This window comes from Hyalella azteca, unplaced genomic scaffold, assembly GCF_000764305.2.
Source record: "Hyalella azteca isolate HAZT.00-mixed unplaced genomic scaffold, Hazt_2.0.2 contig7692, whole genome shotgun sequence".
NCBI lineage: Eukaryota > Metazoa > Arthropoda > Malacostraca > Amphipoda > Hyalellidae > Hyalella > Hyalella azteca.
The window spans coordinates 143346-158235 of NW_025937811.1; the positions used below are offsets into that span (position 1 = coordinate 143346).

At 37.9% G+C, this 14890-nt stretch overlaps 1 protein-coding gene across 4 annotated transcripts; it reads left to right on the top strand.

The window, feature by feature from the left end:
* Nucleotides 1-235: 235 nt before the first annotated feature.
* LOC108675456 (glucose-induced degradation protein 4 homolog) lies at nt 236-14211 on the top strand. Of its 4 annotated transcripts, none has more exons than XM_047881351.1 (6): nt 236-287; nt 8552-8713; nt 9091-9258; nt 9586-9714; nt 10742-10845; nt 12082-14211. In XM_047881351.1, exons 1-6 carry the CDS (start codon nt 258-260, stop codon nt 12158-12160), a joined length of 672 nt encoding a protein of 223 aa, XP_047737307.1. In that variant the 5' UTR covers nt 236-257; the 3' UTR covers nt 12161-14211. The 4 variants fall into 4 exon arrangements, with proteins under 4 accessions (XP_047737307.1, XP_018018967.1, XP_047737309.1 ...); XM_018163478.1 differs by having other exon boundaries at nt 12097-14211; XM_047881353.1 differs by lacking the exon at nt 236-287 and adding an exon at nt 494-581.
* The last annotated feature ends 679 nt before the right edge of the window (nt 14212-14890 follow it).

Here is a 14890-nt window from a genome sequence, read left to right on the forward strand (position 1 = left end):
GATTGGTGGATATCCGGACTCCGGAGAGATCCAAGGCGTTCGATTCAGGGCTTATTGGTGCACAAAATTGGGGACGCAGGGCTGCGCTCCCATGGTCCATTACATCCAGGGCAGTGGTGGTCTTCGGCAGCAACGGCAGGCGACCTGTCCCAGGCCCAACGGTCATCCTTGCGGTTGTCCTGTGGCTTTAACCTTCAAGTCCACTCTATCCAGCCTTCCAGCATGGTCACGCCCGCCGCCCGGAAAAGAAGATACTCATGGTCTTGGGCTCTTGGCTTCCGAGACATGTGAGGCAGTGTGTTAACAGCTGAGTTTTAACACCTGACAAGACAAGAATAGTGGCAAAGCAGAGAGTTTTTTTAGACTCTACCTCAAGTGCATTTTGAGTCCTATATGTAGACCAGTAAAGTACCTATCCTGGATACCTGCATGATCTTGTATAAGAAATTGGTTTAAATCATGTGTAAATGAGGAAATTAAAAATGAACTGATTCTAAAAAATCCAAGGTTTGTCACTATGGACAAGATTTGCCGTTTGCAGAGCGTGATTTTATCTTCAAAGTTGAAGGCGGCGCATAGTGGTAAGCGAGTGATTTTCTAGCCTCAGTTCAAATTGTCTGATCAGTTCAAAGTTTTCTTCAGTCTTCACTATCCTATGGAGTACAGACTACGGGAGTAAATAATCAGTGCCTCTAACAGTAACGCTTGATAATTTCAAGACTAAATCAAAATGTTTGCGAGTGAAGAAGTCTTGTCTGGATTGTGGAACTTGTCCCAGTCCCACTGCCCACTATCAGCAGTGGCCAAGTGGCAAGCAGAAACCTTTTTAGACCCTTCCTGAAGTTGACCAGCAAAGTATCATAGAGATACACCAGCTGTCCAGCATTATTAATGCACATTGCACATACAAATATAATATTGGTTTAAGTCAGTGGTTCCACCAACTTCCCAAACTTTTTCAGCCTGGTGTGGTGGAGTGGTGCCCCCTTTGGCTCCCCAGTGAATCTCCAGCGCCCCCCCCCCCTGACAGACATATAAAAATAAACGCCTCTTTCTTAATATATAATATGCTGTAATTGTAAAAGAGAAAGGCTGACCTTGTATTGACCTGAGTATTTTCACAAATAGAACCCCATTTACTAAACCAATATACTTTTTTACAGTCTTAATTGTTTTGGCACTCCAGGGTGCAGAGGGTGGATGCAGCATTGCCAATATATGGGTTTTTAAGCCCTAAGCGTCGCTGGGTAATTTTAAGATGCGTTGCCGGGTAATTTTTAATGAAAAGCCATTCATGATTTTCGCTGAGTAATGAAAAACTATTTACAAGCCACAAACTTATTTACAAGGTTGCATGCATGTGTTACCCCAAGTAACTAATTTTACCCTAAAAACAGTCTGATTGTACAGCAAGTGTCAACTGAACATGTGATAATGCAGTCTGACTTTTCTAATGTGACCACAACTACGTAATTGTAAGCTTGACGTTTACATTTTTTTGGCAGGAACTCATCGCAACTGATTTCCGGACAAGCTTCACTGCATTTTGATCCATCCAACATATCGGACACCTTAATTTTTTTTTAACAGTTGGCCAAAGACTGACAAATATATTAAATGCAAGAATTTCAATCTAAATGTGTTGGCAAGATCTTCTGAAGGCATAAATTTTGCTACTGAAGCGTTGCCAAAGATCTTGCAATATTCATCCACTCTCTGCACAGTGGTCGGCACTAGATGACTAGAAATTCAATCAAGACAGCTTGGACAAATTTATGGCTGGCCTGGACTCATGGCTGGTGATATTGCCCACTTTGACTTGGGGAACCACTGGTTTAAATCTTGAGTAAATGACAATTTAGGTATTCATGATTAATTAAACATTTAGGAAATAATAGAACAATTTTCACTCCCACACATAATAGAGATTCATAAATTTCTTACCAAATTCATTTATTGTCATTTTATTCATAATCAACTGACAACAATGGAATTATTCTATAAAATTCTTAATGATTGAAAAAGATTGATTAATAAAACCACAGCAAATGTAGCAGAATGTTGGGCATCAAAATTATATATATATACCGTAAAATGGGGTAACTTTGACCGGCGGGGTAACTTAGACCACTTTTCGTTCTTTTAACAAAAACCCCCAAAACTCAAAAACTATTTGACATAGAAAAATTTTGTCAATGAGCATTAAAGGCCTAATACTGAGGCTACATAACACAATAGAAATATTTAAAAAGTTTGCATATCTAATAGGTTAAAAAATTAAAAATGTGACCCACAAAAAAAAAAAAAAACTATTATGTAAAGCCTGTCAGAGTACCCCCTCCAATTTTTTTATTTTTTGGTTGAATAACTCCAGGTTTTGATGCATTGTAGTAGAACTCTAGTTACATAGGCAAATAACAAATTTTAGGAAAGTGTCATAGTTTGTAAATGGGGGGCATCACCCTCAAATGGGGGAACTTAGACCACCTAATGTCGGCCCTGACGGGGTAACATAGACCGGCTTGAGAGTTAATATAAAATTACCATATATAACATATTTTATGTTTGACAGCCTATTTATGTTTTTTCTTTATGTTTCAGACTCTACAGAGTCTTATATCTGTCTCTTATACACATCTAGATGTGTATAAGAGACAGGCGTTAATGATCACGTGAAGTTAATGATCACGGGAAGTTAATGATCACGGGAAGTTAATGATCACGCGAAGTTAATGATCACGCGAAGTTAATGATCACGCGAAGTTAATGATCACGCGAAGTTAATGATCATGGGAAGTTAATGATCACGCGAAGTTAATGATCACGTGAAGTTATGATCACATGAAATTAATGACCACGGGAAGTTAATGATCAGGGGAAGTCCCAATTAAAATGATGTGAAATTACAAGCCTTCCTGTAAGCTTACAGATATGAAAAAAATTTTATAAGGCTGCTGATATGAAGCTTGCAATGGACAAGGTTGTTGTAAATCCTCAATGGCATGTTCATGGATATGGTAATATTACATCAATAATAGGATAATGTCACATCAATAATAAGGTAATTAATGTATAATGCAAATCATATCAATAAAGGAAAAACAAGTAAAAATCACAGAAAATGTCATTTATTCTACCTCTACATCATCTACAATGAAAGAGGAGGACTTCAGAGTACTGTTAGTAATGGATGAGTATGCTCTGCATGCTTCAAATGTTTTGAAATGAAGTTTTATTCCCATTGTCCCGAGTAGCCCCACAATCTCTATTTTGCGTCTGGCACCTTACGAATAGCATATGGAATTTTTTTGACAACGCCATTTGATAGCCCTGCCAATCAGCTATAAAATGAGACTAAACTTGTTTATGAAATCTTTCATCGTAAGAAGTTATTAACTGTTATTTAAAACTAATCGTTCAAATCTGTCCCGAGTAGCCCCGGTTGACGGTAATTGATTTTACCACCCAGTCTAAGATACCCCAAGAGCTGGGGTAACAAAGACCATCACTTTTTTTTAAATTACATAAAGACTATGAGAGGCAGAAGCCAGCAATTTATGGTGAGTGAAGCTAGAGTATAGACCTGTATTTTGCATGTTTCAATTCAAGTTTAATTTAGCTAGTAAAAAAATGGCATCATTTATAAAAAAAAATGGTCTAAGTTACCCCATTTTACGGTACTCATATATATACCTACTGGCTACTGTCGTGTTTGCTCAGCACAGCGGCTTATCTACTGTGTCTGTAGGTGCTGTTCCTAGATTAGAATAAAGCATGAAATTTTTTTAATGTTTTTGATATTCATAAATGATCAATAATTTTTGCGTCATATATATGAAAATTATAAAGATTATTTATCTATCACATTTAAATTTTGAAAAAGTTTTTTTGCAAGTTTTTGGATTAAAATCCTAAAATCATCACTGCTTGTAAAATTTAGTAATACCTAATTTCCTATAAAATATAATGGTACATGCCCAAGTTCCCTAAATCCTGCATGCTGCATCTCTGATTTACAATAAAGTAAATAACTTTTGCTTAATTGAAGGAGAGACTAAAAAACTCTCTGATTTTCCACAATGTCCAGACTCCAGGGTGCATACTGGTCATGGAAAACCTGGAAAGTCATGGAATACCTGGAAAGTCATGGAATTTGATTTTTCATTTTCCAGGCCTGGAAAGTCATCAAATTTCATTTCAGGGCCTCTTTTTCTGAACGCTTGCCACATCCACCCCATCTGTAGCCCACCTCTTGCAGTTATTGCCATTATGTGATCACCAAAATTGACCTGAGTACGGTATTCATCAACACTCCTAGATTGCAAACAAGTCACTTCTCTTCAATTTCTGAGTTGTCAGGTGCTATGTAGCAGTGCTCTATACCAGCTCTTCCTCTACTTCTGTGTTTCAGAACCTAAAACTTGGTCCCGTTGAACTGCATTTTGTTCACTTGGGCCCAGTCATATATTGCAGAGAGGTCTTCTTGCAACCTCTCACAGTCAGTCCTGTCCATTATGGTCATAAGCATCCTGCTGTCATCCGTGAATGACGATTCAGAGGTGTGGTTCACTGCCACATCTATGTCGGTGATGTGAATGAGGAAGAGGATTGGGCCGAAAACTGTTCCCTGTGGTACTCCACTCTTCACCCTAGCCTTGCTTGATCACAAGCCTCCTACAACAACAGCTTGCAGTCTTTCTTCTAGGAAGCTGTGGATCCATGCCAGCAATTCACCTCTGACCCCCAGCAGTCTTAATTTTCTGAAGAGCACTCCATGGTCAACTTTGTCAAATGCTTTTGCAAAGTCCAAATACACCACGTCTGCGCGTCCACCCCAGCCCCCTCCTCCGAGCATGGCAAGGATTTGGTGGTGATGCTCCAGTATCTGAGACAAACAAGAATGATTTAGTCTAAAACTGTGTTGCCTTCACCAAGTTAGCTAAGCAACACAGTGAAGAGATAAGCAAAGCACAGTCATGCATTTACAATTTGTGGTCTGCCGACAGCACTGCAACTGCAGTTTCTTGCTCAAAAGGTGTATCAGGGAATAGGCCATTGCAAAAGTCAGCACGCATCAGCACTGCAGTGTCTACTGCCACTGCGTCTGCCTGCTCTATGAATTTAAATGTTTGCTATTTATCAACTGTAGGAGATGATAAAATATGCATGGTTGGTCTTACAGTCATGCTAAACTGGTCATATATGAGTCTTGGAAAGTTATATTGATAGTCATGGAGAGTCATGGAAAAGTCATGGAATTTTTTTTTTTTCGCAGGAGACCTTCAAAAATTCACGATGAGAGATGATCATAAAATATAGGATCTGAACCCTGAAGTGAGGCTAACTGCACACTGCAAAATACAAACTTTTAAATCAAGCTCACAGGCTGGAGCCCAATCTGGATTATTGGGCAGAATTTTCCTAGAACCACAGGTACAAATGATTGTATCACGGTTGATTGTTGAAAAGTATCAGATGAAATTAGGAGGTTTTTCTTATTTTTAATTGAAGAAATTGGGAGAGGGTAAAATTATAACAATTTAAGGCTATTTTCCTCTAGTTTAAGGGTGCTGTCAGCATCAAATGGGGTAATAGTACGCAAAGGGACTGGCAGGCTAATTGGGACAGTCCTCTGCCATGGCATACAAATGTTATAGCAGCAAAACTAATTGAAATGTGGCAAAACTAAAAATAGTAGTGTAAACTTCAACATCTTTCCTATCTATGTAGCATAAAGATAGGAAGTTAAGAAATCATACATTTACTAGCTCCAAAGAAATCTCTGAAGAAAAGGTTGAAAAGTGACATTTTGAAAATGTTCTGTTTTGGTCTGTAGTAGAAAATTATTTGCCATATTAAAAAATTTTGCTTGAAAAGAACTGCAGACAGGTGTTGGATTTAAAACTTCATCAATGAAATTCTTGTACCTCAATACAAAACAGAATGGCAGCCATTTCTGTACAACGGGGTATTAAGGAAAACCCTGACCCCTGGGTGATTGGCTTCAAAAGGATGATGGTAGTATTTGAAATATCAAGTTATCCATGCAGGAAAATTGTTAGAACAAAAATTTAATGAATATGGGAACTAGAAGAAACTGCAAAGAGGTGCAAAGAAGAGAAGACAGAACAAAGAGCCTTTCATTGGCGATGCTCACAATGACAGGATGTAATGTAAACGATGCAGCAACGAGTTGATATAGGTACCGTAAAATGGGGTAACTTTGACCACTTTTTTTCAAAATGATGCCATTTTTTTACTAGATAACTTAAACTTAAATTGAAACTTGCAAAATACAGGTCTATACTCTAGCTTTACTCACCATAAATTGCTGGCTCCTGCCTCTCATAGTTTTGATGTAATTTAAAAAAAAAGTGATGGTCTTTGTTACCCCAGCTCTTGGGGTTTCTTTGACCGGGTGGTAAAATCAATTTTATTTTTTGGTAAAATAACTTCAAATAACTCCAGGTTGTGGTGCATTGTAGTAGAACTCTTCTAGTTACATATGCAAAAGACAGATTTTAGGAAAGTGTCATAGATTGCAAATGGGGGGCGCTGCCCCCAAATGGGCAAAATGTGACCATCTAATGGCAGCGGTGACGGGGTAACATTGACCGGTTTGGAAATTGGGTTAAATTACCATATATAAGACTGTAGAGTCTTATGAAGATAAAAACATTAATAGGTGTATCAAACATAAAATATGTTATGTAGGTACCTATGGTAATTTTAACCTAATTTCCGAGCCGGTCAATGTTACCCCGCCATGGCTGCCATTAGGTGGTCAAGGTTACCCCATTGGGGGGCAATGCCCCCATTTGCAATCTAAAATTTGTCTTTTGCATATGTAACTAGAAGAGTTCTACTACAATGCATCAAAACCTGGATTTATTTTACCTAAAAATAAAAAAATTGGAGGGGGTACTCCGACAGGCTTTAAATAATAGCTCTTTTTCGTGGGTCACATTTTTAATTTTTTAACCTATTAGATATGCAAACTTTTTAAATTTTTCTATTGTGTTACGTAGCCTCAGTACCATATATATCAGAGTGTTGTACTTGACTGTACTACGTACAGTACATATAAGAATATCACAGTGTTATATATATATACAGGGTGTTTCAGAATTAAGTAACCCTTTTAATTTGTTAATAAATAAAAAACTAAGAACGTTATGAAGTTGAAACTTGTTTTATTTAAAAGAAGAACATTTTTATGGTAATATTGTATCCTTGTTTTTAAATATAATATCTTTTAAATGCCCACCACAATTGTTTTGACAATATAGGGCTCTTCTCTTCGTTGCTTTCATAACCTTCATTAGTGTTTCTGACGAGAGTGCAAATTTTTGATATCCGCAAATTTTCGATAAAGATATTTAAATGTGTTTTTTGAAGGATCCTTGTTTTGAAATGGATCCTGTAATCACGTTGAACTTCTGTTATTGACATCTTTATAGACTGTAGCGATAATTTTTGTTCTTTCTTCTTTGCTGTAGCGAATCATGATGAAAATTTAAGGCTTGATAATTAAACACAAATTTAGCAAGCTATACAGGATAATGACGTAACTATGATGCAATATTACCATGAAAATGTACTTCTTTTAAATAAAACAAGTTTCAACTTCATAACGTTCTTAGTTTTTTATTTATTAACAAATTAAAAGGGTTACTTAATTCTGAAACACCCTGTATATATATTAGGCATTTGATGGCCATTGAAAAAATTTTTCTATGTCAAATCGTTTTTGAGTTTTGGGGGTTTTTGTTAAAAAAACAAAAAGTGGCCAAAGTTACCCCGTCGGTCAAAGTAACCCCATTTTGTGGTAACTCGGTTGCAAGAGAACAATGGGGTTGCAATGGATCAATGTGATAGAATGTGCTAGTAAAAGATTTGAAGTGAGGCAAGCAATGAAATAAGGTTGCTGAAGATTTTTTTCATTCAACAATGATACTGTAGCCATCAGTGTTCCTTTATTTGCCCTGCTTCTGCAGAAATGATTGCCAAAGAATAAAGAATATTTCTAATTCATTAAATGTGTCAGCAGATGACAAGATCTTCAGAAGACAAACTTTGCTGCTTATGCATTTCCAAAGATCTTCAGATCTTTCCTCACTCTCTGAACCCTGGTACACATACCAGAGTGACAAGACACCAGCTCAATAATTAGTGCTGACTAGTACTAACCTGACAAAGTTGTTGCTCCAACTGTGCATGGAAAATGCATTCCATGCTTGTGCTAAGGAACGTTTGGTTGGGAAATCTCCACCTACTTTTGCACTCAATTAAAATTTGTAATTCCCACAATTTTTAAAGCTCTTATTGTGCCTGAAATGTTTAGTCTTGTCTTAAGATTGTCCTGCATTTGCATAGAAAGTTTTTTTCTTTATTTATTATATTGGTAATTTGAACATAGTTTTATCATTCATGTCTTGTCTTGTACAAGTAAGTACAGTACCTATACCTAATACAGGTTTCTATATTCCACTAATATCACAAACCCAGAAATCAGTTGGCAAAGACAATTAAGTGGATTTTTTTATTCCAGATCAATATGCCTGTCAAAATTGCAAGCAATGGTATCAATCCTCCTATACCAGCAAATAGTGCACAACCTGGTGTGGTTACTAGTCAGCTGTTCAATGGGTCCAAGTTTAAGGGCTTTCAGAAATCAAAAGGGAAGTCCTATGATGTGGAGGTGATATTGCAGGTTAGTGTGATACCTACATTGAATAAGCACTGTTGAAGGTTAAATGGGTGTATAGTTCATTTATCAGGTATTTTATTTTCCATTATTCTTTATATCACATGAGAGAGAAATTTTCATGTTTAGAGAATGTGTCACATCAATAATTGTTCTTAATTTTTAGTTCAAAATTCTTGGTAAAGATGGTCAATAATTTTTCCATAGGTATGGTATATACTTTTCTAAAACTAATTATCCAAAATTTCATCCCCATATTCATATATATGGAACTTAATTGATGGTTACCAGCTAAGTGCACATTTCCAGACTATCAACTATGATATATATATAGTAATTCTTCATTAATGATTTCTTATAACATGGGTGGTTATGCATTTCAGTTTGTTGATGAAGCCAAGTCATACTTGTGTGGCTACCTCACCATCACTGGCTTGACAGATGAGTATCATACACTCACCACATTTTTTGAAGGTGAAATTGTGAGTGCTGATTACCCATTCCTGACACGCAAGTGGGATGCTGATGAGGAAGTCGATAAGAAACATTGGGTGAGTTTCAGATTTAATATACTATATCACTGAAATAATATAATTTTTAGTAAAAAGAATTATGGAAATCAATTTGTGGGCCATTTTGATGTTTGCAGTGCTACTTTTACTAAGTTGGTCTTCCATAAAATATATTTTATGATCAGGAGTTAGTTTTGCATGTGCCTCATTATAATTAATTTATGTAAAGTTGAATGTAACTTATTCAAACATAAAATTTGTATTTAATGAATATACCATTATAAATGTCTTGTAACACTCTTGATAAGTAATCCTTACTCAATTTTAATTGTCAATTAAATGCTATTACATTGTTTTTTATTCCAGGGGAAGTTCCCCTCTTTCTACCAATACACCAAGAACTTTAATGGTGACTCCTTTGACTATGAAGCGCTCAAAGACAGTGAATTTATTTACATGCGCTGGAAGGAGCAGTTCTTGGTGCCTGACCACACAGTGAGTGTTTTGATTCTAATAAATATTTTTTCTTTCTCTGTATAAAATGCATCTACAAACTTTTTTCATGTTTATGCAAAGTCAATAAAAGATTTTCCATAATTCACAAATGTTTTATTTCAACAAACATTTTAAATTGCATGAAATGCATTATTACTAATTTGTTAGTTATAGGAAAGTTTGGTTGGGACATCTCTACTCCTGCACCTAGAATTTGCACTTAATTGAAAGATGAAATTCACAAAATTTTTAAAGATCTTATTTTGTCTTAATGTGATGTTAAACTGTTGAGTGATTATGGCTTGACTACCGTATGGTAATTTTAATGTGTCATAAAAGATGACATCTTTTTCCTTGTGGGTTGGTATATCATTAAAGCTTATGTTTTCTTGTAGAGATTATTAATAAATAGGTACCATAGGTAGCTCAAATATCCTCATAGATTCTCAAGCCAAGTCCTGCAGTTGATTTAGTTTGTAAGTTGCAGCTTCACTTTATTTTGTATACAGGAAATTGTCTTGCTGTTGAGACTTTGTCTTTTGAGTTGATCATCTTATGATGTGGACTTCTCTGAAGTCCACATCTGAATCTCTATATTTATGAGCTAGAGTGCAGTGTTATAATTTTCATGATTCATACAATCTCACTGAATGCTTGTAGGATAATGCAACCAGCACCACTATAGCTATTCAAACTTCTGATGTATTTTAAACATTCCCATTCTAATAATTTTAATGAAACCTTTTTGTCTAAGCTACTCCTTCAAGCTGCATTTGCAGCTGTCTGATACCTTTATCTTTATTTGTTGGCAAGCTTCATGTATTCTTGTCTGCTAGCTTCATTTACTGATTTCTACCAGCTTTATCAATAGTTTTCAGCCAGTTTCATCTACAGTCATCAGCAAGCTTCATTTACAACTGGGTACCTGCCACCTTCCTTAGCAGTTATGTGACATTGTGCGACACCAAGCCTGCCTTGTCTTATTTGTTTATTATTTAAGTTGTTTATATTATATTTTTATTTCCAGGTGAAGAACATCAGTGGTGCGTCATTCGAAGGATTTTACTACATCTGCTTCCAACGCTCGAAGGCAAGCATTGAAGGCTACTACTACCACCGCAACTCTGAATGGTGAGGCGTGTGGTGTGGTGGTGAGGCGTGTGGTGTGTGGTGAGGCGTGTAGTGTGGTGGTGAGGCGTGTGGTGTGGTGGTGAGGCGTGTGGTGTGGTGATGAGGCGTGTGGTGTGTGGTGAGGCGTGTGGTGTGGTGGTGAATGAACTTCCAGTAGCTTATTTAATTAAGGGAAATTTAATTTAATTTAACAAGGGAAATTTAATGTATGATTTGTGCTATATTAATAATGAAGAATAGGGTCAAACACAATTGCCTGAACAGGCAAGCAAATCAAGATTCTCGTGGTGGACTCCGGATGCATGCATGAGAATCAAAATGGCGTAGTCTTCATCATTTATTTTCTGCTTTATGTTATAATATATTTTCTCTCGGTTATAAGTCAGGCAAGAGTATAAAATTATTAACTAAGCAGCAGTCAGTAACGAATCATCAGCCAGCAAGCAACTACCACACACAAATCGCTGAATAAAAGAAACTTACAATTCTTCATTCTCTATATTTTCTGCAATTCACTGCTCGTTATAAGCTACATTTTGATTTAGGTATAGGTATAGTTAGCACGCAGAAGGTATAGTTAGTTTCAGGTAGGTATAGTTAGCACGCTGAAGCCCTCGGATGCACACTTTCGTTTTTCATTGATTTTCATTTATTCCCACAATCAGAGCTGGGCAGCGCTACTTTGAAATGTAGCGGCCGCTACCGCTACACGCTCTAAATGTAGCGGGCGCTACTGCTACATGCTCTAAATGTAGCGGGGGCTACCGCTGCCGCTAAAATTGCTTAAATGTAGCGCCGCTACCGCTATTGAAAAGGTAGCGGCCGGTAGTAGAGGCCGCTACATGTAGCGCGCTACTGCCCATTTCTGCCCACAAAGGTCGCGTGCGAAAACTGGTCGCCGTTTCAGTCGGTTTTATAGTAGGTCGAATTTCTCAGGCGTGCATTAGGTACATAATGTAATCTGTGCGACCAGGGGTGGTTTTTAATTCCATTAAATTATAATGTGGGATGGGGTATATATGAATATTTTTTTATCATAGATAACATAGTTTTCCATTCCTGATATTTCAGCTCCTAAAGTTTGACTATATCTTTCTTTTTTATCTTTCTTACAGCAATCCTGTGAGTCTAGATGGAAGTAGTCCATACAAATTTTTTTACACGTCAATATTGAGTGTATTGTAGAGGGAAGTAGTTGATACATTACCTACAACAGCACAACTGAGTACCATTCAGTCCGTTGCCTTGCAGGTACCAGTCTCTGAACCTGACACACGTCCCTGACCAGAGCGTCCAGATATTCCAGTTCAGGTGAACCCCTGCCTCTCCAGCCTCGCCTCAATCCAGCCTTGCCTCAAACCAGCCTCGCCTCAAACCAGCCTCGCCTCAAACCAGCCTCGCTTAGCCTCAAACCAGCCTCGCCTCAGCCTCTACCCAAGATCAGTCAATCCTTGTCTCAATCTCGTCTTGGTCGCACTTCAGTGGCATCTCTCGTACCTCAGCCTCTCTAAACTTGAGGAACTTCTAAGATTTAGCCTCACTATCTGCAAGTAGTGAATACTGAAGTCGTTTTTGGATCTGGAGCTTGAACTCAACTTTAAGTGGCACGTGTGAAGAAATCTACGTCTATTTTTAACAGAAATTCTAGAATTATCATCGTGGTGTTTTTATTACTTACGAAGTTGGAAGTTCCTCTCATCTAATGATAATTTACACAACAAGTATTGAGGTAGGGAAAGATTTCTCAATTGGCTTTAATTGTGATTTTGAATCTTTACTTGTTAAGTTAATTTCTATCCATAGCGTATGAACGTTTAAGATAGGATGCAACGCCGTATCGTTTTCATTTATGAGTGTAGCTCGTAAAATTCGCTTCTGCTTTATGAGATAACTTCCTGTGACGGTTGATGTGGAGATTTTTTACTATAGAATAAATTAAATTGTAAATCAAATTGTAGAACAGTTTGATGCTGGATACTTGTTAAGCTAAGCTACCGCGAGCATAATTATTTAATTTGTGACGGTAATGTCAAGTGAATATTTGTGTAGTACGCTCGTCCAGGTCAATTTTTTCTCTGACTCGCACATGACAGGAATTGATGTCTCGTTTTCTCGGCTATACTGTGTCTAATTTCATCATCTTGTACTATATCTTCTTGTTTATTTTCTGAATTTCCTTGAAAGTCCAATTTAGAGCTGTCAACTGTTTTTGATGTTGAGGATGTTGGTGGCTGAGGGATGAATTTTTTCTGCGGGTAGGTCACTTTGTGCTGAGGGATGTAGATCTTATCACAGTTCTTCATACGACTAGTGCATGTAGAATCTCGGACCAACCCGTTTTTCGCTTTAGGTTAAGTTCAGTTTGATGCTCAATCCATGAGTGCAGTAAAGCTTTTTTTTACAGGGCTTGCTGTTCCGCTAATTATGGATGATCTCGTATCACGACACTAGGCTTGAGTGTACCGTACTTGTCTTAATGAAAGATTTTAGCGCCCCGCGATGAAGCGGCGTCGCAGGCTCGGCTGCTGGTGCGGGGACCAGGTTATGGAACACTCGCCACCTGCTACTCATCACCTGCCACTCATCACCTGCCACTCATCACTTGCCACTCATCACCTGCCACTCATCACCTGCCACTCATCACCTGCCACTCATCACCTGCCAATCATCACCTGCTACTCGTCACCTGCCACTCATCACCTGCTACTCGTCACCCGACACACACCACCTGCCACTAATCACCTGCTAATCGTCACTCGTCACCTGCCACTTGTTACAAGCCACTCACCGCCTGCCACTCACCACCTGCCAATTGTTACCTGCCACGCAACACCTGTCACTCATCACCTGTCACTCATCGCCTGCCACTCATCAAACTCTAGCGATGCGCGCTCGTATTCCCGCGTGTATTGCAAATCTTTATCTTTGTGTCCAGAGTCGAACACTACGCTCGACTTGCTTAATATTGATCAATCGATGTCAACGCAGCCCGAAGAAGAAAAGTGTGAAACAGTGACCACTGTAGGAAGTAAGTTGATGTAAACGCATTTTTTGCTTGGACCTAACCATATATCTGACTACATTACGACGGTTGTCGAGAAGCCGTGACGCTGCTGTTTCAAATCAAGATATCTGAAAAGAAGGAATATCATCGGGTGATGAAACTCGCAAACTACACCGAGATCCATTTATAGGAAATATGTTGAAGCTTCAGCGTGAATCATGTCATTGCGATTCGCCTCATTATTATGAATATTTTAATTGTCATGGTGTCGTAAAATTGAATTCAAATTCAAGCATCTATGTTGTGATCCACAGATAAATATACATTAATTTTTAATCTGTTTTTAACAGACTAACCAACTATTTTTGTGTTTGCGTCACCTTGTGTTGTCTTGCTGGAACTGCTAAATTTGTAATAGGGCAATTTATTATTCTAAGCACACTGTCTAATCTAAATTTTAATCTAAATTATCGTGGTTAATATCGACTTTCACATGTGAATGGATGAAATTGAATTAACATTGAACCATCTTTACTTTGGCTGCTACTCGGTGTCCCGAACTCCACACCAACTCAAAGTTCTCGCGCTCTAAATTAACAAACGGCCCTATATTATAGACTGGCTCGGCAAGGTGTTTATCTTGCGGAGAACTGTGTGGCTGGTATATTCTCGAAAATTACGGTAGCAATCTTACCGACATATTTTCAACGCATCAATTAACAGTACTTTGATGAGTCGTTGAATGTTGCTTCCGATACTCTAATTTCTGACAAAGTTTTGCCACTATACAGAGCGTTTGTGTTTTGAGATATAAGGTGGCCCACCGGTAACAGTTAAGAGTACCAGGATTGGAGCAACAGCTATGAGTTCGATTCCAGCTTCCTGTGACAGTTCTGGTCAAATCGGCGAGGAAGCCGAGCGATTAAGCTACGCAAAATTTAAGCAGGGAGTTACGTGTTCGAGACCCGTAACAAGCTGTGAATGTTCTGCAATAGTCCGCATCAGCGAAGGGTGCAAAGGGCTATTGGTTCAAAGGTTTGC